Genomic DNA, 27,251 nt, shown 5'->3' with positions numbered 1-27,251 from the left:
GACTGGGCCGTGTCACACTTCACGCGATCGGCACCCGACACGAACCCCTCGATTTGTGGGTTCGGTGCGAGCGTGCGCACGCCGTCAATCTCGACGATGGCGAAACCAAAATGAAGACGCAAACGAAAATTAAATTTCCCACCCCGGCCGCTTGTGGGCCAACGAGATCCGAGCAGCTTTCGGAGATTCGGCTCCGTCGAGAGGGGGGCGCAAACAATCTTAACATTCGTGGGAAAGAAAGGCACGGGGGAAAGACATCAACCGGGAGATGTCTACTCACACACACAGACACACACGCAGACACACGCAGACACACACACACACAGCGGTTAGCACACTGCTGCACCACCACACACACAGAATCACACACACAGAATCACACACACACACACAGACACACACACACAGCGGTTAGCACACTGCTGCACCACCACACACACAGACACACACAGACAAACACACAGACACACACACACACGCAGACACACACACACAGCGGTTAACACACCGCCATTCGCCACTAAGTAGTGGTGACATCATTGCGGCGCCTGTGCCAGGCTAGGTGCACTATAAGGCCACGTGAATTGTCGAACGCCCGCTGGCGGGAGGTCACGGGGCAGACCCAGCAGGTGTCTGTCTGTGTGTGTCTGTGTTTGTGTCTGTGTGTTTGTGTGTCTGTGTGTTTGTGTGTGTCTGTGTGTGTCTGTGTGTGTCTGTGTGTGTCTGTGTGTGTCTGTGTGTGTCTGTGTGTGTCTGTCTGTGTGTCTGTGTGTGGGGAGCGGCAGTGTAGTGGTTAGCGCTACGCTGCGCTACGAACCCGGCGACCCGAGTTCGATTCCCGCTCACGGCCAACACCGGTGACGATTATCTGAACCGGTCCTGGGCCTCCCCTAGGTCGACTCAGCCTCAAATAAGTACCTGGTGCGGTGTGTAGTAAACATCGCCACTGGGGATACAAAGGCGACTGGGCGTGGTGCTGGCCACCCACCCCCTCGTGTGTCACAGTGCCGGTAGCCTTCATAGGCGCTGCTGCTACTCGCTAACAGCACTTGCCCCTGCAGTCTGTTAAGGCCATACAGGGGATCTTTGTCTTTGATTTTTTGTGACCAGCGTGGTGAAGTATGGTCAAACCGGTGGGGTGGGGGGCGGATGGTCGGGGGATTGGGGGGCCTGGGTGCAGCCGTTCATCCAGCAGTGGATTGGCAAAGCGGACTGTGTGCAGTTGCAGCAGTAGCAGCAGCAACAGCAGCAACAGCAGCGTGTGGATAAGAATAAAGCCACCGTACCGTAGTGATAATCGTCGCAATAGTAGTTTAAACACGCAGCAGTTAATAAGGCCTCTCGCGATCAATATTATCCGTAACAAAAGCCCCAGCATGGTGCTTTGGGGTTGGATCGCGTACAAGATAAATGCGCCACTTTTTGGCGGGATCCAAAATGCTGAATACAATCAAATGAAGAATAGGTCGTAACCGCAATCCGCCTTTTGGCGTTTTCATCTGTGGTTTACTGACACTGCCAGTGAGACACTGGGTGGTGAGACACTGGGTAGAGAGACACTGGGTGGTGAGACACTGGGTAGTGAGACACTGGGTAGTGAGACACTGGGTAGTGAGACACTGGGTGGTGAGACACTGGGTAGTGAGACACTGGGTAGTGAGACACTGGGTAGAGACTCTCTACCCAGTGTCTCACTACCCAGTGTCTCACTACTAGAGAGACACTGGGTGGTGAGACACTGGGTGGTGAGACACTGGGTGGTGAGACACTGGGTGGTGAGACACTGGGTAGTCAGACAATGGGTGGTGAGACACTGGGTGGTGAGACACTGGGTGGTGAGACACTGGGTAGTGAGACACTGGGTAGTGAGACACTGGGTGGTGAGACACTGGGTAGTGAGACACTGGGTAGTGAGACACTGGGTAGAGAGACACTGGGTGGTGAGACACTGGTTGAGACACTGGGTAGTGAGACACTGCTAGTGAGACACTGGGTAGTGAGACACTGGGTAGTGAGACACTGGGTAGTGAGACACTGCTAGTGAGACACTGGGTAGTGAAACACTGGGTAGTGAGACACTGGGTAGTGAGACACTGGGTAGTGAGACACTGGGTAGTGAGACACTGGGTAGAGAGACACTGCTAGTGAGACACTGGGTAGTGAGACACTACTAGTGAGACACTGGGTAGTGAGACACTGCTAGTGAGACACTGGGTAGTGAGACACTGGGATAAACAAAAAAAAACTTAGAACCCGGGGAGAAAAATCCTCGCCATCACTCACTCACGAGGGGGGGACAGAGAGAGACGCAAACTCCAGGTGTCGTCAGGGTCTGGGATCGAACCCACGACCTCCTGTATACCAGGCGAGGTAGTCAACATCTCCTAGCCACCGTGGCCCAAGCGGAACGCTGGTGCCGGCAAATCTCACGCCTTTTTCGTTACCATGTTGGAACACGCGAGGGTTGAAGTGCAGGGGGTGAGAGGATAGCGAGCGGGTTGGGAACCTCGGGTTGAATAATCAGGGCCAAGTGATCCTACATGTGCTCTCCTGTGTATATATAGAGGATCAAACCCACAGTGGAACCTACTCACTGAAGCCAAGCACCCAGTTTGAAACTCAAGGCACTGATCCCTGAGACCCGGTCTCAGCTCTAGACACTGAGACCCGGTCTCTCTTCTAGACACTGTGACCCTGAGACCCGGTCTCAGCTCAAGACACTGACCCTGAGACCCCGTTGTCTCCCTCCCCACGTCCCCATGTCTCCCTGTCCCCCGTGTCTCCCTCCCCACGTCCCCGTGTCTCCCTCCCCACATCCCAATGTCTCCAATGTCCCCCGTGTCTCCCTCTCCACGTCCCCATGTCTCCCTCGTCCCCGTGTCTCCCTCCCCCCGTGTCTCCCTCATCCCCGTGTCTCCCTCCCCACATCCCCGTGTCTCCCTCCCCACATCCCCGTGTCTCCCTTGTCCCTGTGTCTCCCTCCCCCCGTGTCTCCCTCGTCCCCGTGGCTCCCTCCCCACATCCCCATGTCTCCCTCGTCCCCGTGTCTCCCTCCCCCCCGTGTCTCCCTCGTCCCCGTGTCTCCCTCCCCCCCGTGTCTCCCTACCCCCCGTGTCTCCCTCATCCCCGTGTCTCCCTCCCCCCGTGTCTCCCTCGTCCCCGTGTCTCCCTCCCCACATCCCCATGTCTCCCTCCCCCCGTGTCTCCCTCATCCCCGTGTCTCCCTCGTCCCCGCGTCTCCCTCGTCCCCCTCCCCCAGTGTCTCCCTCCCCCCGTGTCCCCGCGTGTCCCCGCGCGTCGCCTTCTACGTCTCCGTGGCGACGAGCAGAGCAGCGGCCGCTGCTGTCTCCTCCGCGTCTCCCCGAGTCCTGGGCTGGGGCTCACCCCCAGGGTCTGCGGCCGGGGTCACGGCCGGGGTCACGGCCGGGGTCGCGGCCGGGGTCGCGGCCGGGGTCACGCCCGGGGTCACGCCCGGGGTCGCGGTCGCGGTCATGGTGACGTGGGGAGGGAAAGTCTCGGAGCTGCGTCTTCGCCGCACCTGGCAAGAGAAGGAGTTGAGACGAGAATGAAGACGGCGGCTTCCCCGTGTCGCCTCGGCGCACCGCGGGGAAAGTGGTGCCGCTGAGTAGCGGTGACCGCCCTGCCAACGCCACCCGCCTCACACCTCGGAACGAAGCAAAAGGTCCCCCGTACAGCCTCGGCAGACTGGTGGGGCAAGAGCCGTTAGTAGCAGCAGCAGCAGCAACAGCAGTAGCAGCGCCTATGAAGGCCGGCACTGTGGCGCGCCACGCCCGGCCGCCTTTGTCTCACCAATGAGACTGTGTCCAGATCTTTCAAGGATTTGTGAGCTACTCATACAATCCATCCTGCAGGTTAAACCCAGCATGGATTGTAGGCAGGCAAGCCTGAATGTTTCTAACTGGTGAAGATGCTCCATTAGGGGGGTCCACGTTTCGCTAGCGTAGAGAAGGGAGGGCATGACCGTGGCCGAAAATACCAAGCAGCTTCCACACAGCGTTACGTGGTCAATGAAAAGATTCAAAGTGAGACCTCTGCTGTCAAACCGGAGCCGGTCATGAGCACACTGCCCAGGTATGGAAACTCTCCACTCTCTCCATAACTGCCCCATCACCAATTGGGAGTTGTGGGGGTGGAGTGTCCGACGGTACAAAATACCCAGGCAGGTGCCTAGTTTTGGTGGGGCTGATGGTAAGGCCCCACCTCTTAGTGGCACACTCCAGGTTCAGCAGCAGCGCCTCCAACTCCTCCTCTGAGTGAGCAGCAATCACCAGATCATCGGCATACGTAACATAGTTGAGCAATCGGGAGTCATCCCTTGACTGCACACGGGCATCGATCAGCCTCCCATTGTATCTGTACCAGATGGAAATTCCTCCGGTACAGCCATCGAAGGCTTTCACGAACTACGTGGTCAAAATAATATGGGAGCCAGAGGACATCCCTGTCGCACCCCAAGGTGAACAGGGAATGGCTCTGGCTCCAACTCCCGGTCATGTAGTTTTACCCGTGCCCGCTCACCATCATGAAGGTCCTTGATGATCGTGAGCAGAGAGTCAGGGACTCCGAAAGCACAAAGAACAACCCAGAGCCCTGGCCTGTTGATGGTATCATAGGCCTTGACCAGGTCAATAAAGCAGCGTCCGGCACAGCCGAGGAGGTGAGAGGTTGTTTTTTGCCGGACACCCACCCACACCCACCCACACCCCACACCCGCCCACACCCACCCACCCACCCACACCCACACATCCACCCACACCCACACACCCACCCACACCCACCCACACCCACCCACACCCCACACCCACCCGCCCACACCCACCCGCCCACACCCACCCACCCACCCACACCCACACACCCACCCACACCCACCCGCCCACCCTCCTCACCTGTTCTCCGACACGCACGACCTTCGCACCCTCGTCGGGATCGACTCCGAATCTCGCCGCAGGAGCCCCCGCCGCCAACTCCACATTCCCGGACCGGGTCCCGGGAAAGCTCATGACCTCGTAGCTGCCGGCACCGTCGCCCGGCACGGCCCTCATCGGCACGTAGTCGCCCGTGGAGCCGCGCGAGCCGTCGCCGAGCCTCAGCCGCACCGGTTCTCCGCCAGCAGCCATGTTGCCGCCCCCCTTGCGGACGACGGAAGCCACGGCGGTGACGGTGGCGGTGACGTCGCCGCCGCTGCCGCCACCCCCTGTCGCGGTTGAGGCGGCCACGCCGCCACCGCCCGCCTTCGACGCCATGCTGGTGTCGGCCATATTGCCGCCCCCCTTCCAGACGACGGAAGCCACGTCGGTGACGCAGTCACCGCCGCCGTCACCGCCACCGTCACCGCCGACGTCACCGTCACCGCCCGCCGTCGCGGTTGAGGCGGCCGCACCCGGCTTCGACGACACGGCGTCGGCGTCCATCTTGCCACCGCCCCCCACGGACGCTGCCGCCGTGGCGGCCATCTTGCCGCCCCCCTTGGTGTCATCGGCGTCAGGATTCGTCGCTACCATCTGCTGCTGCTGTTGCTGATGGTGGTGGTGCTGCTGGTGGTGGTGCTGCTTCTGGTGGTGCTGATTCTGGTGGTGCTGATGCTGCTGCTGCTTCTGTTGCGCGCTGGGGCGAGGAGTGAACTGCATGGGGACGTAGCCGTCTTCCTGGCGAGGGGCGGTGGGGGACATGAGCATGTAGCCCCCCTGTGTGGGCTCCTCCTGCGGGAGGGAGCGGAGCGGAGGGGAGGGAGGGGGTGACGGAGGGAGGGAGGTTAAAGAGGTTACACACTGGTATTGTTGTGGTTATCACTGCGGTAACGTTGCGGCTACACTGCGGTTAACTCTGCGGTAACACTCTGGTATAATTGTGGTTATCGCTGCGGTAACGCCGCGGCTACACTGCGGTTAACACTGTGGTAACGCCGTGGTTACACTCTGGTATTGTTGTGGTTATCACTGCGGTAACGTTGCGGCTACACTGTGGTTAACACTGTGGTATCGCCGTGGTTACACTCTGGTATAATTGTGGTTATCGCTGCGGTAACGCCGCGGCTACACTGCGGTTAACACTGCGGCGCACTACGGTAACGTAACAACACCGTGGTGGCTGTGCGCCATCCCCATTGGTGGGGGAAAGCCGATTGCAGTCGGCAGTCCAACCCCCCACCCCCTCCCATGGCACTCACAGCCACCACGGCGGACAACCGGGGATCTCTGGACGGGCGCGAGGGGGCCTCAATCGTCAACTCACAGGGGCTGGGAGATGTTGACTACCTCATCATCATCACGGTGGCTAGGAGATGTTGACTACCTCACCTGGTGTACAGGAGTTCGTGGGTTCGATCCTGACCCTGACAATGCCTGCTGCTGTATATTTGTAGTTTGTGTCTCTCTCTCATGATCACGGTGGCTGGGAGATGTTGACTACCTCGCCTGGTGTGCAGGAGGTCGTGGGTTCGATCCCAACCCCTGCTGTATATTTGGAGTTTGCGTGTCTCTCTCTCTCATCATCATCATCACGGTGGCTGGGAGATGTTGACTACCTCGCCTGGTGTGCAGGAGGTCGTGGGTTCGATCCCAACCCCTGCTGTATATTTGGAGTTTGCGTGTCTCTCTCTCTCTCTCATCATCATCATCATCACGGTGACTGGGAGATGTTGACTACCTCGCCTGGTGTACAGGAGGTTGTGGGTTCGAGGCCAACCCCTGCTGTATATTTGGAGTTTGCGTGTCTCTCTCTCTCACGTCATCATCACCACGGTGGCTAGGAGATGTTAACTACCTTGCCTGGTAGGCAGGAGGTCGTGGATTAGATCCCGAACCTAACTATGCCTGCAATATATTTACGTATTTCATATATTTTAAGTTTGCGTGTCTCTCTTTCTCTCTCCCGTAGTCTGCGGGTACTCCAATTTTTTCCCCCTCGACATTTACAATCGACAGTCGTGCGTATTTTTCCCACGTGACGATGATGATGATGATGATCACAAGCCGCCGATCACCTGTCATCTGTGATAGCCAGGGTGTCGCTGCTGAAAAAGAGTTGAGTGGGGCTTCACACGTGGTGTAGAATATAAAATAGGCGAGTCTTTTTACCTTCCTGGCCGACGGATTCATGGGCATGTAGTCAGCTGCTCCTCTTCCACCACCACCACCTCCTCCACGTCCTCCACCTCCACCACCTCCTCCACCTCCACCACCATCTCCACCTCCACCACCTCCTCCACGCCCAACACCACCACCACCACCGCCTCCTCCATGTCCTCCACCTCCACCACCACCACGCCCACCACCACCACCACCTCCTCCGTGTCCACCACCACTACCACCACCACCTCCTCCACCACGTCCGCCGCTCAGGTCCAGTTCACCGTAATCCTCCGGGTACGCCGCACTAGCGCACCTCCTCCACCCGCCATCGCGTCCCACGGGGCCTCCGTTCGCCACCGCCGCCGACGATGGCGATAGAAGTGCCGCTGATGATGATGACGATGCGGCAGCAGCAGCAGCGGCGGCGGCCGCGGAGGAGGATGATGAGGAGGAGGAGGAGGAGGCGACGCCCGAACAGCTTCGCTTGCGGAAGGATTTGTCCGTGGGACGTTTGAAACCGCAGGCGCTGTTCGGCGCAGACCGGCTGAGCACGAGGCAACCGTTGCCACCGCCACCACCGCCACCGCCACCGCCACCGCCGTCACGAACCCTCCGCTTCGCCACAACCTTCTCCTCCTTCTCGCCGCCGCCGCCGTCGTCCGAAGAGGAGCAGGAGGAGGAGGAGGAAGCTGACGAACAGGAAGAGAAGGTGTAGGTCAGCGTGGGATTGTGGGACGCCGCCGACGACGGAATCTTCAGCGTCACCGCCGATGCTGCCGCTGCTGCCTTGCCAACACTTTGCTGCTGCTTCTGCTGCTTCTGCTGCTGCTGCTGCAAGCCGAGTCTGCTGGCGGCGTGCCTGGCCGCCCGCTGCAGAGACAGCGAGCGCAGGATTCCAGTGGGGCTCGCTGCGGCACCACCGCCACCACCACCACCGCCGGCACCACCGCCGGCACCGGCACCGCACCGGAACCGTTGCGGCATCGTCTTGTCTCCCTCGCTGGAGGCGCGGATGCGGAACAGCGGCGACACCCAGCCTAGGCCCGGGAGGCGGCCTAGCGAGGGGCTCCCGGGGGGCTTGACCGTCGACGACGACGACGAGGGGGAGGAGGAGGAGGGTCGAGACGGCGGGGAAGGGAGCAGGATGGAGTGGCTGTGGCTACGCGGGCGGAGGGCCGGGTCCTCGTCCCCGTGAAGGCCGCGCGGGCGGCCGACGGCCTGGGCCAGCGCGCCGCGGAGGCTCTCGGCGCAGGCCTCGTCGCGGGCGTCCAGCCACAGCTCGCCGGGGGGGTCGCCGGCCACCCGCAGGCCCACGAGGGCCCCCGAGCGGCCGCAGCACAGCAGCAGGCGGCCCAGGGGGAGGACGACGCGGGGGCCCGGCGGCGGTGGCGGCGCGTGGCCGCGGGTCGTGGCCGCCACCGCCACCAGGGAGAGGGCCGCAGGGCCCAGGCACAAGCAGTGGGGGACCCCGGAGGGGAGACGCAGCGGGGAGGCCAGACCCCGGGCCTGGGGGGGAGAGGGGTGGAGGGGGGTGGGAGGGAGGGAGGGGGATGGGAGGGGGGTGGGTGGGAGAGGGAGGGAGGGGGGTGGGAGGGTGAAGGGAAGGGGATGAGAGGGATGGGAGGGATGGGGAGGGATGAGAGGGAGGGAGGGGAGTGATATTATTTAGATTATTTTGCTGCTATAATGTCCAATTACAGAGACTACTCGACTTACGAACATTCGACTTGTGAACTTTCAGCTGCCTGTTCAGACCGAGTCATGAATTCAACCGCCGTGCAATAGATGGCGGTGGTGGCATCTGCAGAACACCACGGCACTTGTGCCAGGCCAGGTGCACTTTGAGGCCACGTGAAGTGTCGAAGGCTCACCGACAGGAGGCCTCGGGACAGACCCAGCAAGTGCCACGGGTTGACTGACTGAGATGACCGATGCACCAGCTGTGCCTCCCCACTATGCCAATTTGCTACATTTTATCCGCCCGGCACTCCGCTCGTTGTTGTGAGCGTCGCTCCTCCGCCCTCCGTCGTTGTTGGAGGGCGACTGCCTCCAACTGCCCAGTAGCGTCCTTCACGAGCCTCCTCCACAGAGGCCGATCTTGACACCGCTGGTACCAGTCATCGGCAAGTCCACTCAGTTCCACGTCCTCCCGTACCACATCACTCCATCTCTTCTCTAGCCCATTTCATACCCGTTCAGCCCTCTCTATGCGACTAAACAAAAGCTGCTTGGGCATGCGGTGTCTGGGCATGCGGGCTTGTGAAATGTGAACCACCACCACACTATGTTAAACAACCACCACCACCACCACCACCTCACCGTGTTAAACCACCACCACCACCACACTGTGTTCAACCACCGCTAGGACCGGCACGTATCTCACACACACACACACGCGCTCAACACACACACACGCCCAACACACACACATTCCCAACACAAACACGCCCAACACACACATGCCCACAATACACACACAAACACACGCCAAACACACACACACACTCGCCCAACACACACACCCACAATACATACACAAACACACGCCCAACACACACACACACCCAACACACACACACACCCACAATACACACACAAACACACGCCCAACACACACACCCAAAACACACACACACTCGCCCAACACACACACACATCCCCAACACACACACACAATACACATACAAAAACACGCCCAACACACACACCCAAAACACACACACACACACACCCAACACCTGGCCAACCAACCCGCACCCTTCTGTGCTTAGTGCTGAGTGCGGCTGGCCTCTAGACGCTCTGGACTGTTCGCAGCGGTGGGGGTGGCGGTGCCGCTAGCCCTGTTCCCCGCTACGAGGGGGGCGCGTCAACGAGGGGACCCCCCCACGCACGGAGGGCCGCGTGGCCGCAGGGGTCCACGGCTCGTGACAAGGAGGGGATGGCAAGCAAGGTCCGTGTCCCCGTTAATCATTGACATGGGGGGGGGCAGTCGGTGACTGAGTTGGCAGCATTTAGCATCCGCTCGTTTAAACAGAGCCCTAAACTACCAAACTGACCAAGACCAACAGAGAACCAGAGACTCGCAAAGAAACAGAGAGACCCACAGAGACCCATAGATTATGTAGAACCAGAGACCCACAGAGACCCACAGAGACCCATACTCATAGATACCCAGAGACCCACAGAGACCCATACTCATATAGCACAACAGAGACTAACAGAAACCCACAGAGACCCATACTCATAGATACCCAGAGACCCACAGAGACTCAGACTCATAAAGCACCACAGAGACTAACAGAAACCCAGAGAGACCCATACTCAGAGACCCATAGATACCCACAGAGATCCAGAGACTGGGCCTGAACACCTCCTCTGTCAGCCAGGGTCTCTGGGGAGGTTTGGACCGCGTACCCAACGCAGCTGCATGAGTCACAGTCCTAAACCTCGCCCATTTACCCTCGGAATCAGAAGGAGGGGTGGGACGATGCCAACCCCAACCGCAAGCGATGATGCAATTCTCGCTTGCAACTTTCATCAGCTAGCCGAGACCATGCCACTGTGGGTTTGAATGGGGTCATGGGTGTACACCCACCACGGGAGTGGAATAACGGCAGGCGCATCTTACAGATGACCAGTCGATGGTCAGTGGGCACATCAGCTCCACGGTAGGTCCTGGTGTCAAGGACATGGGCCCGCATCCGACCACCATGATCACGACCACCAACGCCCCCACCACCTCCACCCAACTTCACCACCACTACCACCACCACCGCCCCCACCACCACCATCCAACTTCACCACCACCATCATCACTACCACCACCACCCAACTTCACCACCACCACCACCACCACCTCCATCGTCAACACCTCAAATACCTCCTCCATCCAACTTCTCCACCACCACCATCATCACTACCACCACCACCCAACTTCACCACCAACACTACCATCACATAAACCACCACCACCACCACTGCCACCACCACCACCACCACCGCCCCCACCACCACCACCACCATCACCACCACCATCATCACTACCACCACCATCATCACTACCACCACCACCACCGCGCCCCCACCACCACCACCACCATTACCACCACCACCATCACTACCACCACCATCATCACTACCACCACCATCATCACTACCACCACCACCCAACTTCCCCACCACCACCACCGCCCCCACCACCGCCCCCACCACCACCACCACTGCCCCCACCACCACCGCCCCCACCACCACCGCCCCCACCGCCACCGCCACCACCGCCCCCACCACCACTGCCCCCACCACCACCACCACCACCGCCCACCACCACCACCACCACCACCGCCGCCGCTCACCTTGACGCCGACGAGCCACACGTCGCGGTACTCCGGCTGCCGCTCGGCGCCCGCGGCCACCAAGCGGTGCCACCGCCTCATCTCCTCCCCGCCGGCGCCCGTCAGGGACACGCAGCGGCCGTCCGCCGCCAGCAGGAGCAGCGAGTCGCGGCCCCGCGCGTCCCGCCTCAGCGCCAGCGCCTGCAGGCCCGCCAGCGGCACGCAGCGGCGGCCCCGGACGGCCTCCGCCCCGCCGGCCCGCCGCTCCCAGCCGCGCCGACTGTCGTGCCACTCCAGGACGGCGTCGCTCAGCCGGGGGCCGCCGTCCCGCGCCGCCGGAGGAGCATCACCGGCGACCCGCCGGGCCCCGGTGTCCGCGACGATTCCCGGCGCCCCCGCGCCACCTAACGCCGGCGTCTGCGCCGTGTCTCCGAGCTGCGTCGTCTCCGTGTCTCCTCTGCCTATTGTCTCCGTGTCTCCTCCGGCGATTGTCTCCGGGTCTCCTCTGCCGGGTATCTCCGTGCCTCCCATTCCAAAAATATCGGCCTCTCCGCGCGGTCGTGTTTCTCCGTCTCCTATTCCCAGCGTCTCCGCGCCTCCCGTTCCAAAAATACCGGCGTCTCCCCTCGCCGGTGCCTCCTCCTCCTCCTCCCCCCCGCCCCGCCTCCCCATCGCCCCCGCCGCGTCTCCCCCGACCAGCGCCTCCGTGTCTCTGAGCAGCGCCTCCGTGCAGCTCAGCAGCCTCTCCATGCGCTCCCGGGAGACGGCTTCCTCCGTGTCGCCGCTCGCCGCCGTCGTCCCGGCCGTCGTCCCGGTCGCCCGGCCAACCGGCACCACCACCCCTCCTCCGCCGCCGCCGCCGGCGCCCGCCGCCGAGGTGCCAGCGTCTCGGCGGCTTGCCGAGCCGGGCGACGCGTCGCTCAGCCGTGCCCGCAGGGTGAAGAACTGCCTGCGCAGGCGGTTGGTCTTGCGCAGGTACCCGCTGTGCACTAGCACCAGCGGGGCCCCTCCTCTGGCGACGTCGTCCTCCCGGAAGCAGCCGTCACCGCCGTCGTCACCGGCGCCGCGCGGGACGCCGCGGGAGGGTCCACCGGCATCGCCGTTGCCGGCCATGTCACGCCGGTCAACTGGCCGCACCGGCTGACGGTGGTGGGGAACGTGGCGTGAAGCGGCGGTGGTGGTGGTGGTGGAGGTGTAGTGAAGGTGGTGAGATGGAGTGGTAGAGGTAATGGTGGAGGTGGTGGTGGTAGTGTTGAAAGTGGTGGTGGTGGATGTGTAGTGGTGAAGGTGGTGGAGGTAATGGTGGAGGTGGTAGAGGTGGTGGTGAAAGTGGTGGAGGTGGTGGATGTGTAGTGAAGGTTGTGGAGATGGAGTGGTGGAGGCAATGGTGGAGGTGGTAGTGTTGAAAGTGGTGGTGGTGGATGTGTAGTGGTGAAGGTGGTGAAGATGGAGTGGTGGATGTAATGGTGGAGGTGGAAGAGGTGGTGGTGAAAGTGGTGGAGGTGGTGGATGTGTAGTGGTGAAGGTGGTGGAGATGGAGTGGTGGAGGTAATGGTGAAGGTGGTGGAGGTGGTGGTGAAAGTGGTGGAGGTGGTGGATGTGTAGTGGTGAAGGTGGTGGAGATGGAGTGGTGGAGGTAATGGTGGAGGTGGTAGAGGTGGTGGTGAAAGTGGTGGAGGTGGTCGATGTGTAGTGGTGAAGGTGGTGGAGATGGAGTGGTGGAGGTAATGGTGGAGGTGGAAGAGGTGGTGGTGGTGAAAGTGGTGGAGGTGGTGGATGTGTAGTGGTGAAGGTGGTGGAGATGGAGTGGTGGATGTAATGGTGGAGGTGGTGGTGGTAATGTTGGAGGTGGTAATGGTGGTGAAGGTGCATGTGGAGGTGGTGGTGAAAGTGGTGGAGGTGGTGGATGTGTAGTGGTGAAGGTGCATGTGGAGGTGGTGGTGAAAGTGGTGGAGGTGGTGGATGTGTAGTGGTGAAGGTGCATGTGGAGATGGTGGTGGAGGTGGTGAAAGTGGTGGAGGTGGTGGTAGTCATTGTGGTGAAAAGTTGGAAGAGACAGAGGAATGATTAGGGTCAGCACAATGAATTGTGATCACGATGATTATTACAGCAACAGCTTTGAATGACATCATAACGCTTTTGCGTCATTTTGCAATTAGAGCATTCCCTCATCATTCACGAACTTGGATATCCGTGATTCGCGTCTGGAACTCTACACCTCTGCTGCAGAGAGAGACAAAGTGATGAGAGATGAAGTGATGAGAGATAAAGTGATGAGAGATACAGTGATGAGAGATAAAGTGATGAGAGATAAAGTGACGAGAGACAAAGTGACGAGAGATAAAGTGATGAGAGATAAAGTGACGAGAGATAAAGTGACGAGAGATAAAGTGATGAGAGATAAAGTGACGAGAGACAAAGTGATGAGAGACAAAGTGATGAGAGATAAAGTGATGAGAGATAAAGTGACGAGAGATAAAGTGATGAGAGATAAAGTGACGCGAGATAAAGTGATGAGAGATAAAGTGATGAGAGATAAAGTGACGAGAGATAAAGTGATGAGAGATAAAGTGATGAGAGATAAAGTGACGAGAGATAAAGTGATGAGAGATAAAGCGATGAGAGATAAAGTGATGAGAGATAAAGTGATGAGAGATAAAGTGACGAGAGATAAAGTGATGAGAGATAAAGCGATGAGAGATAAAGTGATGAGAGACAAAGTGATGAGAGATAAAGTGATGAGAGATAAAGTGACGAGAGATAAAGTGATGAGAGATAAAGTGATGAGAGATAAAGTGACGAGAGATAAAGTGATGAGAGATAAAGTGACGAGAGATAAAGTGATGAGAGATAAAGTGATGAGAGATAAAGTGGTGAGAGATAAAGTGACGAGAGACAAAGTGATGAGAGATAAAGTGACGAGAGATAAAGTGATGAGAGATAAAGTGATGAGAGATAAAGTGATGAGAGATAAAGTGATGAGAGATAAAGTGGTGAGAGATAAAGTGACGAGAGACAAAGTGATGAGAGACAAAGTGATGAGAGACAAAGTGATGAGAGACAAAGTGACGAGAGATAAAGTGATGAGAGATAAAGTGATGAGAGATAAAGTGACGAGAGATAAAGTGATGAGAGATAAAGTGACGAGAGATAAAGTGATGAGAGATAAAGTGACGAGAGATAAAGTGATGAGAGATAAAGTGACGAGAGATAAAGTGACGAGAGATAAAGTGACGAGAGATAAAGTGATGAGAGATAAAGTGATGAGAGATAAAGTGACGAGAGATAAAGTGATGAGAGACAAAGTGACGAGAGACAAAGTGATGAGAGACAAAGTGATGAGAGACAAAGTGACGAGAGATAAAGTGACGAGAGATAAAGTGATGAGAGATAAAGTGACGAGAGATAAAGTGATGAGAGATAAAGTGACGAGAGATAAAGTGACGAGAGATAAAGTGACGAGAGATAAAGTGATGAGAGACAAAGCGATGAGAGACAAAGTGATGAGAGACAAAGTGATGAGAGATAAAGTGATGAGAGATAAAGTGATGAGAGATAAAGTGATGAGAGACAAAGCGATGAGAGATAAAGTGATGAGAGATAAAGTGATGAGAGATAAAGTGACGAGAGACAAAGTGATGAGAGACAAAGTGATGAGAGACAAAGTGATGAGAGATAAAGTGACGAGAGATGAAGTGATGAGAGACAAAGTGATGAGAGATAAAGTGATGAGAGACAAAGTGATGAGAGACAAAGTGATGAGAGATAAAGTGGTGAGAGACAAAGTGATGAGAGACAAAGTGACGAGAGACAAAGTGGTGAGAGACAAAGTGGTGAGAGATAAAGTGACGAGAGACAAAGTGGTGAGAGATAAAGTGATGAGAGATAAAGTGACGAGAGACAAAGTGGTGAGAGACAAAGTGGTGAGAGATAAAGTGATGAGAGACAAAGTGATGAGAGACAAAGTGATGAGAGATAAAGTGACGAGAGACAAAGTGGTGAGAGACAAAGTGGTGAGAGATAAAGTGATGAGAGACAAAGTGATGAGAGACAAAGTGATGAGAGATAAAGTGACGAGAGACAAAGTGACGAGAGACAAAGTGGTGAGAGATGAAGTGGTGAGAGATAAAGTGATGAGAGACAAAGTGATGAGAGACAAAGTGGTGAGAGATAAAGTGACGAGAGACAAAGTGGTGAGAGACAAAGTGGTGAGAGATAAAGTGATGAGAGACAAAGTGATGAGAGACAAAGTGATGAGAGACAAAGTGGTGAGAGATAAAGTGACGAGAGACAAAGTGGTGAGAGACAAAGTGGTGAGAGATAAAGTGATGAGAGACAAAGTGATGAGAGACAAAGTGATGAGAGACAAAGTGATGAGAGATAAAGTGACGAGAGACAAAGTGACGAGAGATAAAGTGACGAGAGATAAAGTGATGAGAGATAAAGCGATGAGAGATAAAGTGATGAGAGACAAAGTGATGAGAGACAAAGTGATGAGAGACAAAGTGACGAGAGATAAAGTGACGAGAGATAAAGTGACGAGAGATAAAGTGATGAGAGATAAAGTGACGAGAGATAAAGTGATGAGAGATAAAGTGATGAGAGATAAAGTGATGAGAGATAAAGTGATGAGAGATAAAGTGATGAGAGATAAAGTGATGAGAGATAAAGTGACGAGAGATAAAGTGATGAGAGATAAAGTGACGAGAGATAAAGTGATGAGAGATAAAGTGATGAGAGATAAAGTGATGAGAGATAAAGTGATGAGAGATAAAGTGATGAGAGATAAAGTGATGAGAGATAAAGTGATGAGAGACAAAGTGATGAGAGACAAAGTGATGAGAGACAAAGTGACGAGAGACAAAGTGACGAGAGATAAAGTGACGAGAGATAAAGTGATGAGAGATAAAGTGATGAGAGATAAAGTGATGAGAGATAAAGTGATGAGAGATAAAGTGATGAGAGATAAAGTGATGAGAGATAAAGTGATGAGAGATAAAGTGATGAGAGATAAAGTGATGAGAGATAAAGTGATGAGAGATAAAGTGACAAGAGATAAAGTGATGAGAGATAAAGCGATGAGAGATAAAGTGATGAGAGATAAAGTGATGAGAGATAAAGTGATGAGAGATAAAGTGACGAGAGATAAAGTGATGAGAGATAAAGTGACGAGAGATAAAGTGACGAGAGATAAAGTGATGAGAGATAAAGTGATGAGAGATAAAGTGACGAGAGATAAAGTGATGAGAGATAAAGTGATGAGAGATAAAGTGACGAGAGATAAAGTGACGAGAGATAAAGTGACGAGAGATAAAGTGACGAGAGATAAAGTGACGAGAGATAAAGTGATGAGAGATAAAGTGATGAGAGATAAAGTGATGAGAGACAAAGTGATGAGAGATAAAGTGATGAGAGACAAAGTGATGAGAGACAAAGTGATGAGAGACAAAGTGACGAGAGATAAAGTGACGAGAGATAAAGTGACGAGAGATAAAGTGATGAGAGATAAAGTGACGAGAGATAAAGTGATGAGAGATAAAGTGACGAGAGATAAAGTGATGAGAGATAAAGTGACGAGAGATAAAGTGATGAGAGATAAAGTGATGAGAGATAAAGTGATGAGAGATAAAGTGATGAGAGATAAAGTGACGAGAGATAAAGTGATGAGAGATAAAGTGATGAGAGATAAAGTGACGAGAGATAAAGTGACGAGAGATAAAGTGATGAGAGATAAAGTGATGAGAGATAAAGTGATGAGAGATAAAGTGACAAGAGATAAAGTGACGAGAGATAAAGTGATGAGAGATAAAGTGATGAGAGACAAAGTGGTGAGAGACAAAGTGACGAGAGATAAAGTGATGAGAGATAAAGTGATGAGCCATAAGACATTAAATCTAGATGTAAACCGAATGTCTTTATAACTGCTAATAGAGTACATTATTTGGTTCTTTCGGTAAAGCCACGTACAAGGGAAACAATAAAATAATAAAAACATAAAACACAGAGTGCTGAGCGTGCTGTCTGTCCCAAACACCTCCTACCGTGGGTACCAAGGAAGCTCCACACACCTTACAAGCCTCTCTCAAAGAGGAGGATTTGTAGCTGCTACAAATGTCCACGTGATCATTATGTATCATCAGGGTGGGGAGGTGGGGGGGTCGTTTCACAGGAGCTATATGGCAGCCTGACACCGGGGGTAAAATAAAACATTTTATTAAAGTTTCGATTGAAAGCTTTCGTGACTTGTAGGGATTCATCTTCTTGGTTCTTTCGGTCAAGTCACGTAGAAGGAAAATAATAAAATACTAAAAATGAAACAATAAAATAATTCTCACGACGTTTCGGCCACAACGCAAGCAGCCGTCCTCAGGTGAAGAACAGGTTTGTTCAGACTGTCTTCCCGACAGACCTGTTCTTCACCTGAGGACGGCTGCTTGCGTTGTGGCCGAAACGTCGTGAGCATTATTTTATTATGTTTTATTATTTTATCATTTCCATTCTACGTGACTTTACCGAAAGAACCAAGATTTATTAAAGGTTCATTCATAGTTTTTTTTACGGTTAATAATGAGACCAACCAAAGCACAAATGCGTCAGCCCTACATCATCAGGAGCCAGGGTCTATCCACTGCTGTATCAAGGCCTGGCCTAGCCTCCATCATCAGCAGCCAGGGTCTATCCCCTGCTGTATCAAGGCCTGGCCTAGCCTCCATCATCAGCAGCCAGGGTCTATCCACTGCTGTATCAAGGCCTGGCCTAGCCTCCATCATCAGCAGCCAGGGTCTATCCCCTGCTGTATCAAGGCCTGGCCTAGCCTCCATCATCAGCAGCCAGGGTCTATCCACTGCTGTATCAAGGCCTGGCCTAGCCTCCATCATCAGCAGCCAGGGTCTATCCCCTGCTGTATCAAGGCCTGGCCTAGCCTCCATCATCAGCAGCCAGGGTCTATCCACTGCTGTATCAAGGCCTGGCCTAGCCTCCATCATCAGCAGCCAGGGTCTATCCCCTGCTGTATCAAGGCCTGGCCTAGCCTCCATCATCAGCAGCCAGGGTCTATCCACTGCTGTATCAAGGCCTGGCCTAGCCTCCATCATCAGCAGCCAGGGTCTATCCCCTGCTGTATCAAGGCCTGGCCTAGCCTCCATCATCAGCAGCCAGGGTCTATCCACTGCTGTATCAAGGCCTGGCCTAGCCTCCATCATCAGCAGCCAGGGTCTATCCACTGCTGTATCAAGGCCTGGCCTAGCCTCCATCATCAGCAGCCAGGGTCTATCCACTGCTGTATCAAGGCCTGGCCTAGCCTCCATCATCAGCAGCCAGGGTCTATCCACTGCTGTATCAAGGCCTGGCCTAGCCTCCATCATCAGCAGCCAGGGTCTATCCACTGCTGTATCAAGGCCTGGCCTAGCCTCCATCATCAGCAGCCAGGGTCTATCCACTGCTGTATCAAGGCCTGGCCTAGCCTCCATCATCAGCAGCCAGGGTCTATCCCCTCTTGAAGCTAAAGCACCGACTGAAGTGAAACTAGCACGGATATTTTTCGATGTAAAGCTTTCGTGACTGCAGGGATTCATCTTCTTGGTTCTTTCGGTAAAGTCACGTAGAATGGAAAAAAAAAAATAAAAAAAAATAAAACATAAAATGTATTATGTTTTATTTGTATTATGCTTAATTTTTATTATTTTATTATTTCCATTCTACGTGACTTTACCGAAAGAACCAAGAAGATAACACGGATATATTTACACACATACACAACTATCATCACCACCACCATAATCACCATCACAATCACCATCAAAGACAAAGATCCCCCGTGTAGCCTCTAGCAGCCTGTAGGGGCAAGTGCTGTTTGTAGCGAGTAGTAGCACCTATACACAGACAAAGATCCCCCAGGTAGCCTCTAGCAGGCTGTAGGGGCAAGTGCTGTTAGTAGCGAGTAGCAGCAGCACCTACACACAGACAAAGATCCCCCGTGTAGCCTCTAGCAGGCTGTAGGGGCAAGTGCTGTTAGTAGGGAGTAGAAGCAGCACCTACACACAGACAAAGATCCCCCGTGTAGCCTCTAACAGGCTGTAGGGGCAAGTGCTGTTGGTAGCGAGTAGAAGCAGCACCTACACACAGACAAAGATCCCCCGTGTAGCCTCTAGCAGGCTGTAGGGGCAAGTGCTGTTTGTAGCGAGTAGCAGCACCTATACACAGACAAAGATCCCCCATGTAGCCTCTAGCAGGCTGCAGGGGCAAGTGCTGTTTGTAGCGAGTAGTAGCAGCACCTATGAAGGCTACCGGCACTGTGGCACACGAGGGGGTGGGTGGTAGGCCTTGGCAAGGTAATTTACCCTTTTAACCGGGTAAAAGGGTAAAGGTAAAGGTGTCGACATGCCAAGGGGTAAGGTAAAGGGTAGGGTAAAGGTAGCGTTAAGTATAACCCAGTAAATACGGCGCCTTGTTTACCGCTTAAAGCTCCGTGGCGCAGTCCGTGGCCTCCATTTAACAAGTAATATTTAAGAAAGCGTTACTAAAAACACGCTTTTATTAAATGTACTCGTAATGGAAGAACTCCACGACTCCAGGAAGCGGCCCAGAAGCTTGCCACAACGTAAGGGACCGTGGCCAATTACAGTCAACGTCAGGTGAGCGTGGACAATTAGACCCAAGCCGAAACGTAACGTATAAAAAATATTGTTTAAAAATTTAGATATTTAATGATAGAATATAGTGTTGTCATCAGTATGCCGTAAGCACACCAAGTTTGCAGTCGATTCCACATTGGGAAGTGGGTTAAAATTGAGTTGCAAGATTTGAGGATACGACAACAACAGAGTGAGTTAATAGAAAGCGTGTAAAAAGATTGTTTAAAAACTATACATTTTATTTTTTATGATAGAATATAGCATTGTCATCAGTATGACGTAAGTACACCACGTTTGCAGTCAATACCACATTGGGAAGTGGGTTAAAATTGAGTTACAAGATCTGAAGATACGACAACAGAGTTAATAGAAAGCGTGTAAAATAATGTTTACAAAAATATTTTTTTATTTTTTATGATAGAATATAGTATTGTCATCAGTATGACGTAAGTACACCAAGTTTGCAGTCGATACCACATTGGGAAGTGGGTTAAATTTGAGTTGCAAGATTTGATACAACGACAACAACAGACAGAGTGAGTTAATAGAAAGCGTGTAAAATTGGAATAATCCAGAGTATTCTACATGATTAAAGCGCTCTACCTTATAGCATTCACCGTTATAACCCTTTATCATGTGTAGTAGTACCCCAGTAATTACCCTATAATCGGGTCATTTGTATGGGGTAAGGGTAAAAGGTAGGGTAAAGGTAGGCTCGTTGTTTTTTAGCTTTTACCTTACCTTGCTGAGACCTAGTGGGTAGCCAGTAGCACCACGCCCGGCCGCCTTTGTCTCCCCAGTGGCGATGTTTACTACACACCGCACCAGGTACTCATTTGAGGCTGAGTCGACCTAGGGGAGGCCCAGGACCGGTTCAGATAATCGTCACTGATGGTGGTGGTCGTGAGCGGCGTAGCGCTAACCACTACATCCACCGCTCCCCATCAACTCCATCATCATCACTGCCATCATCACCATCATCACCACCATCACCTCCACCATCATCACTGCCATCATCACCACCACCATTACCACCATCAACCACCACTACCAACACTATCACCATCAACACCACAATCATCACCATCAACACTATCAAAGCTACCAACACCACCACCACCATTACCACCATTACCACCACCATCATCACCAACACCACCATCACCACCACCATCATCACCATCACCACCATCACCATCACCACCATCATCACCACCACCATCACCACCATCAACCACCACCATCATTAACATCACCACCACCATCATTACCATCACCACCATCATTACCATCACCACTACCATCAACCACCATCAACCACCACCATCATTACTATCACCACCACCATCACCACCATCAATTACCATCAACCACCACCATCATTAACATCACCACCACCATCATTAACATCACCACCACCATCATTAACATCACCACCACCATCATTAACATCACCACCATCATTAACATCACCACCATCAACCACCACCATCATTACTATCACCACCACCATAATTAACATCACCACCACCATCATTAACATCACCACCATCAACCACCACCATCATTACCATCAACCACCACCATCATTACCATCAACCACCACCATCATTAACATCACCACTGCCATCAACCATCACCACCACCATCACCACCATCAACCACCATCATTACTATCACCACCACCATCATTACCATCACCACCACCTTCATTAACATCAACCACCACCATCAACCATCACCACCATCATCCACCACCATCACCACTATCACCATCACCACTATCACCATCACCACTATCACCATCAACACCATCACCAACACCACCACCATTAACCACCACCATCATTACCATCACCACCACCACCACCACCATCAACACCATCATCAACAACACCACCACCATCATCATCATCACCACCACCATCACCACCACCACCAACCATTAACCACCATCACCACCACCATCATTACCATCACCACCATCATCAACACCATCATCAACAACACCACCACTACCACCACCACCGTCAGCCACAGGTCTTATCCACTGCTGGATGGTAGACGAGTGAGTCTGTGGTGTGGTGGCGAGGTGATTAGAGAGTTATTAACACACAAAACACTTTGTCAATATATTTTCACATCAAACTTTTTGCCGTACGCGCGACACAGAAAAACAACCCCCACAAAACCCCCGCCGCACGAACAACGTTACAGCGTCTACGTTAAAACATAAAATATAACAACATCAACATGACGTCGTTGTTGACGTGAGGAGAATTTGCGTCCCTAAACTCTCACCGAACTCCATCGCCGCCATCGACTTGTTTACAGGGAGGGGGGAGGGCGGGGCGAGGACACAGGGGGCGGGGCGAGGGCGGAATGGGCGAGGGCGGAGTGGGCGGGGCGAGGGCTGAGGGGGCGGGGCGAGGGCGGAGTGGACGAGGGCGAAGTGGGCGGGGCGAGGGTGGAGTGGGCGGGGCGATGGCTGAGGGGGCGGGGGCGAAAGCGGAGTGGGCGGGGCGATGACGGAGTGGGCGGGGCGAGGGCCGAGCGGGCGGGGCTGATGGGGGCGGGGCGAGGGCGGAGGGGGCGGGGCGAGGGCTGAGAGGGCGGGGCGAGGGCGGAGGGGGCGGGGCAGAGTGAACCCCACCCACCCCTCGCGAGCTGACATTGGCGGGAAGCCGCTGCGCGAATGCTAAATGCCCTCAGGGCGCCTTGGGCGACGGCGTGCCCCCTCACGCGCCCCACCACGCAGTGCGTGCCCCCAGGGCAGTTTGCGACTATGGAACGCCGCAAAATGGAGGGGTGGGTGCTGATTAATTATTCATGAGCGCGCATGGCGCGCTGCGATTGGTCGGCGAGTTCGAGGCCGCGCCCTGCGACGCGCGCTGATTGGATGAGGGGCGGAAGAGGGGCGGGTGGGTGGTGTTCCACCCACCCCCCTCCTCTTATAATGATGACCGCTGCTGATGATGGCTGCTGATGATGATTGCTGATGATGATGGCTGCTGATGATGATTGCTGCTGATTACTGATGATTGCTGATGATGATGGCTGCTGATGATTGCTGCTGCTGACTGATGATGATTGCTGCTGATTACTGATGATTGCTGATGATGATGGCTGATGATGACTAATGATTGCTGCTGCTGATGATTACTGATTGCTGATGATGATGATTGCTGATGATGACTAATGATTGCTGCTGCTGCTGATTACTGATGATTGCTGATGATGATTGCTGCTGATGATGACTGATGATTGCTGCGGATTACTGGTGATTGCTGATGATGATGTTGGCTGATGATGGCTGATGATGATTATGGCTGCTGCCTGCTGATGATGCACATGGCCTGGCACAATCGTCGTGGTGACGTCACCGCCACTTAGTGGTGAATGGCGGTTGTTGTTGTTGTGTCTGTGTGACGTGTCGAACGCCCGCTGGCAGGTCACGGGGCAGACCCAGGTGCCTCGGGTCGACCGAGATGACCGAGATGACTGGCTGATGCACCACCTGTGCCCCCTACTGTGCCAACTTGCTGTGTTTTAGCCACCTGGCGCTCCGCTCGTTGTTGTGAGCGTCGCTCCTCCGCCGTTGTTGGATGGCGACTGCATCCAACTGCCCAGTAGCCTCACAGTGCACCTAGCCTGGCACTGCCCAGGAGCGTCCTTCACGAGCCTCCTCCACAGAGGCCGATCTTGACACCGCTGGTGCCAGTCATCGGCAAGTCCACTCAGCTCCACGTCCTCCTGTACCAAGTCACTCATCTCTTCTCTAGCCCGTTTCACCCAGCCACCCACTCACCCATCCACCCACCCACCCACTCACCCATCCACCCACTCACTCACTCAGCCACCTATCCACCCACTCACTCAGCCACCCACTCACCCATCCACCCACTCACTCAGCCATCCACTCACTCACTCAGCCACCCACCCACTCACTCAGCCACCCACCCACTCACTCAGCTACCCACCCACTCACTCAGCCACCCATCAACCCACTCACCCACTCACCCATCCACTCACTCAGCCACCCACCCACTCACTCAGCCACCCACCCACTCACCCACCCACTCAGCCACCCACTCACCCACTCATCCACCCATCACCCCCTTTCTCCCACAACTGAATCTCCACCACGCACTCCGCTCACACCACTCGCCTTGCAATGGAGGGCCACGGAGTCCCGTTTTGAAACCCCAAAAACTCGAAAATTTATTCTCAGGAAACGCCACGGGGGGGGGGGGGGACGGGGGGCGATCCAAAGACAAAGGTCACCCACGTTGCTCGCACACTGCGCTGGGTGGGTTGGGTCAAGGGGGTTGGGGGGGGGTCCACGTGCTATGATGAGTGTAGTGTACAGCAGTGTATAACAGCATAGTTTAAACAGCGTAGTGTATAGTAGCGTAGCGTATAGCAGAGGTGTGGACTCGAGTCATGTGACTTGGACTCGAGTCAGACTCGAGTCATGAATTTGATGACTTGCGACTTGACTTGGACTTGCATAACAATGACTTTGTCCCACCTCTGGCGTATAGTAGCGTATAATAGCTTACACTACACTATACACTACGCTACTACACACTGCACTATTATACACTACACTACACACTACGCTCTGACACACTACGCTATCACACACTTAAGTGCTGTCAGTAGCAGCAGCAGCAGCAGCAGGACAGAACGGCACACGCACGGCGGCGGCGGCGTTGTGGCGGTGGTGGCGGAGTTGTGGTGGTGGTGGTGGCGCAGTGGTGGTGGTGGTGGCGGTGGTGGCGCGGTGGTGGTGGCGTTGTGGCGGTGGTGGCGTTGTGGCGGTGGTGGCGTTGTGGCGGTGGTGGCGTTGTGGCGGCGTTGTGGCGGCGGTGGCGTTGTGGCGGCGGTGGCGTTGTGGCGTTGTGGTGGTGGCGTTGTGGCGGTGGCGTTGTGGTGGTGGCGTTGTGGCGGTGGCGTTGTGGTGGTGGCGTTGTGGTGGCGGTGGTGGCGCACGCACGGACGGAACAGCAACCGGTGGACGGCTCACACCGCCCCCCCCCCCCTCCTCGAAGAGACGGTAACAGACTCGCACGCACGGCCGCGCTATATAACAACAAGAACAATCAGAAGATTCATCGACAATGCATACCAGATAGAGCAGTACCCCGAGAGAGCGTGTGTGTATAACATAGAGATCTCTACCGGCTCGCGCACGCACACGCGTGTAACATGTGAGCGTCGTGGGGGGGTGGTCGTGTGTTGTGTAGAGCGTGTGGCGTGTTGCATGTTGCGTGTTGCGTGTAGGGTGTCGTCTGTGTACAAATAAATTAGGATCATGAGGCTCGGCACACGACGTCACATCCCGCCCGGTGCGTCTGTGAGATCCGTCACATGCGGAGTTGACAGGCAAGCCGGGCAAGTGCGGCTCTCCTGTTCATTATCACCATCACCACCATCACCCATCACCACCATCACCACCATCACCACCATCACCACCATCACCCATCACCTGTATCACCATCACCACCACCATCATCTTCATTATCACCATCACCACCACCACCACCATCATCATCATCATCACCTGTATCACCACCACCACCATCATCATCACCTGTATCACCACCACCACCACCATCATCTTCATTATCACCATCACCACCACCACCACCATCATCATCATCACCTGTATCACCATCACCACCACCATCATCATCATCACCTGTATCACCACCACCACCATCATCACCTGTATCACCATCATCACCACCATCACCCATCACCCATCATCTGTATCACCATCACCACCATCACCTGTATCACCATCATCATCAACGACAGTAAATCCAAATCACCACCACCACTACCAACACCTACATCCAAATCATCACCACCCCCTGTACCACCACCACCACCACAAACACACCCATGCCACACCGACACATTATTATTTCATAGTCACACACAATCACACACAATATCACACACACAAATCACACACTCACACAAATAACACACACAATCACACAATCTCTCACACACACAATCACACACAATCTCACACACACAATCACACACAATCACACACAATATCACACACACAATCACACACACACACACAAATCACACACTCACACAAATCACACACACAATCACACAATCTCTCACACACACAATCACACACAATCTCACACAATCTCACACACACAACACAGACAAAGGTCCCCCACGTAGCCTGCAACAGACTGTTGGGGCAAGTGCGGTGAGCGAGCAGCACCTACGAAGGCTGCCGGCACCGCGGCCCACGAGGGTGGGGTGGGTGGGGTGGGTGGGGTGGGTGGTGGGTGGGGTGGGTGGTGGGTGGGGTGGGGTGGGTGGTGGGTGGGGTGGGGTGGGTGGGGTGGGGTGGGTGGGGTGGGTGGGGTGGGTGGGGTGGGGTGGGTGGTGGGTGGGGTGGGGTGGGTGAGTGGGGTGGGGTGGGTGGGGTGGGTGGTGGGTGGGGTGGGTGGTGGGTGGGGTGGGTGGTGGGTGGGGTGGGTGGGGTGGGGTGGGTGGGGTGGGGTGGGGTGAGTGTTGTGGGTGGGGTGGGGTGGGTGGGGTGGGTGGGGTGGGGTGGGGTGGGTGGGGTGGGGTGGGGTGGGGCGGTGATGATGGTGGTGATGGTGGTGATAGCGGTGGTGATGGGGGTGGTGATGGCGGTGGTGATGGCGGTGGTGATGGTGGTGATAGCGGTGGTGATGGCGGTGGTGATGGTGGTGATGATGGTGGTGGTGATGGTGGTGATAGCGGTGGTGATGGCGGTGGTGATGGCGGTGATAGCGGTGGTGATGGCGGTGGTGATGGTGGTGATGATGGTGGTGGTGATGGTGGTGATAGCGGTGGTGATGGCGGTGGTGATGGTGGTGATGGCGTGAATGGAACTCGCGGTCCCTGCCGGCGTTGGCAGTGCTCACCGCTGCACCACGGCCCCCACCACGTGAGCGGACGCACCAGCCGGTGCGGTCTGCATTCACCACAGCGAGCTGTGGCGTATTTACACCCACGCGCGACGTGCCGGTAGTGTACGTCTGCGTGCGTCTGCGCGTGCCTGTGCGTGTTTGCACCCGTGTACAGGCGTCCGTGTGTGTGATTTGGGGGTGTGTGTGTGTGTGTGCGTGCGTCTGTGTGTGTGTGCGTCTGTGTGTGTGTGTGCGTCTGTGTGTGCGTGCATACAC

At 54.8% G+C, this 27,251-nt stretch overlaps 1 protein-coding gene across 1 annotated transcript; it reads right to left on the bottom strand.

The window, feature by feature from the left end:
- Positions 1 to 3,277: 3,277 nt before the first annotated feature.
- Positions 3,278 to 22,394, bottom strand: LOC144952178 (uncharacterized). The gene is made up of 6 exons (XM_078882580.1): positions 22,357 to 22,394; positions 20,797 to 20,867; positions 11,444 to 12,562; positions 7,098 to 8,597; positions 4,908 to 5,720; positions 3,278 to 3,538 (listed from the first exon to the last, which is right to left on the bottom strand). The coding sequence occupies exons 1-6, from the start codon at positions 22,373 to 22,375 to the stop codon at positions 3,305 to 3,307; spliced, it is 3,756 nt and encodes a 1,251-aa protein (XP_078738706.1). The 5' UTR covers positions 22,376 to 22,394; the 3' UTR covers positions 3,278 to 3,304.
- Between the last annotated feature and the right edge of the window lie 4,857 nt (positions 22,395 to 27,251).

The sequence above is a fragment of the Lampetra fluviatilis genome, chromosome 66 (assembly GCF_964198595.1).
Source record: "Lampetra fluviatilis chromosome 66, kcLamFluv1.1, whole genome shotgun sequence".
Taxonomy (NCBI): Eukaryota; Metazoa; Chordata; class Hyperoartia; order Petromyzontiformes; family Petromyzontidae; genus Lampetra; species Lampetra fluviatilis.
This window is presented reverse-complemented; position numbering and strand designations above follow the sequence as displayed.

What these genes read in the sequence shown, in the direction of transcription:
- LOC144952178 (XM_078882580.1), bottom strand. An exon ending in TGAATCCGTCGGCCAGGAAG is followed by an intron (nt 5,721 to 7,097) that starts GTAAAAAGACTC and finishes TCCCTCCCGCAG; the next exon opens with GAGGAGCCCACACAGGGGGG. An exon ending in TCGTGCGTGTCGGAGAACAG is followed by an intron (nt 3,539 to 4,907) that starts GTGAGGAGGGTG and finishes TTCTCTTGCCAG; the next exon opens with GTGCGGCGAAGACGCAGCTC.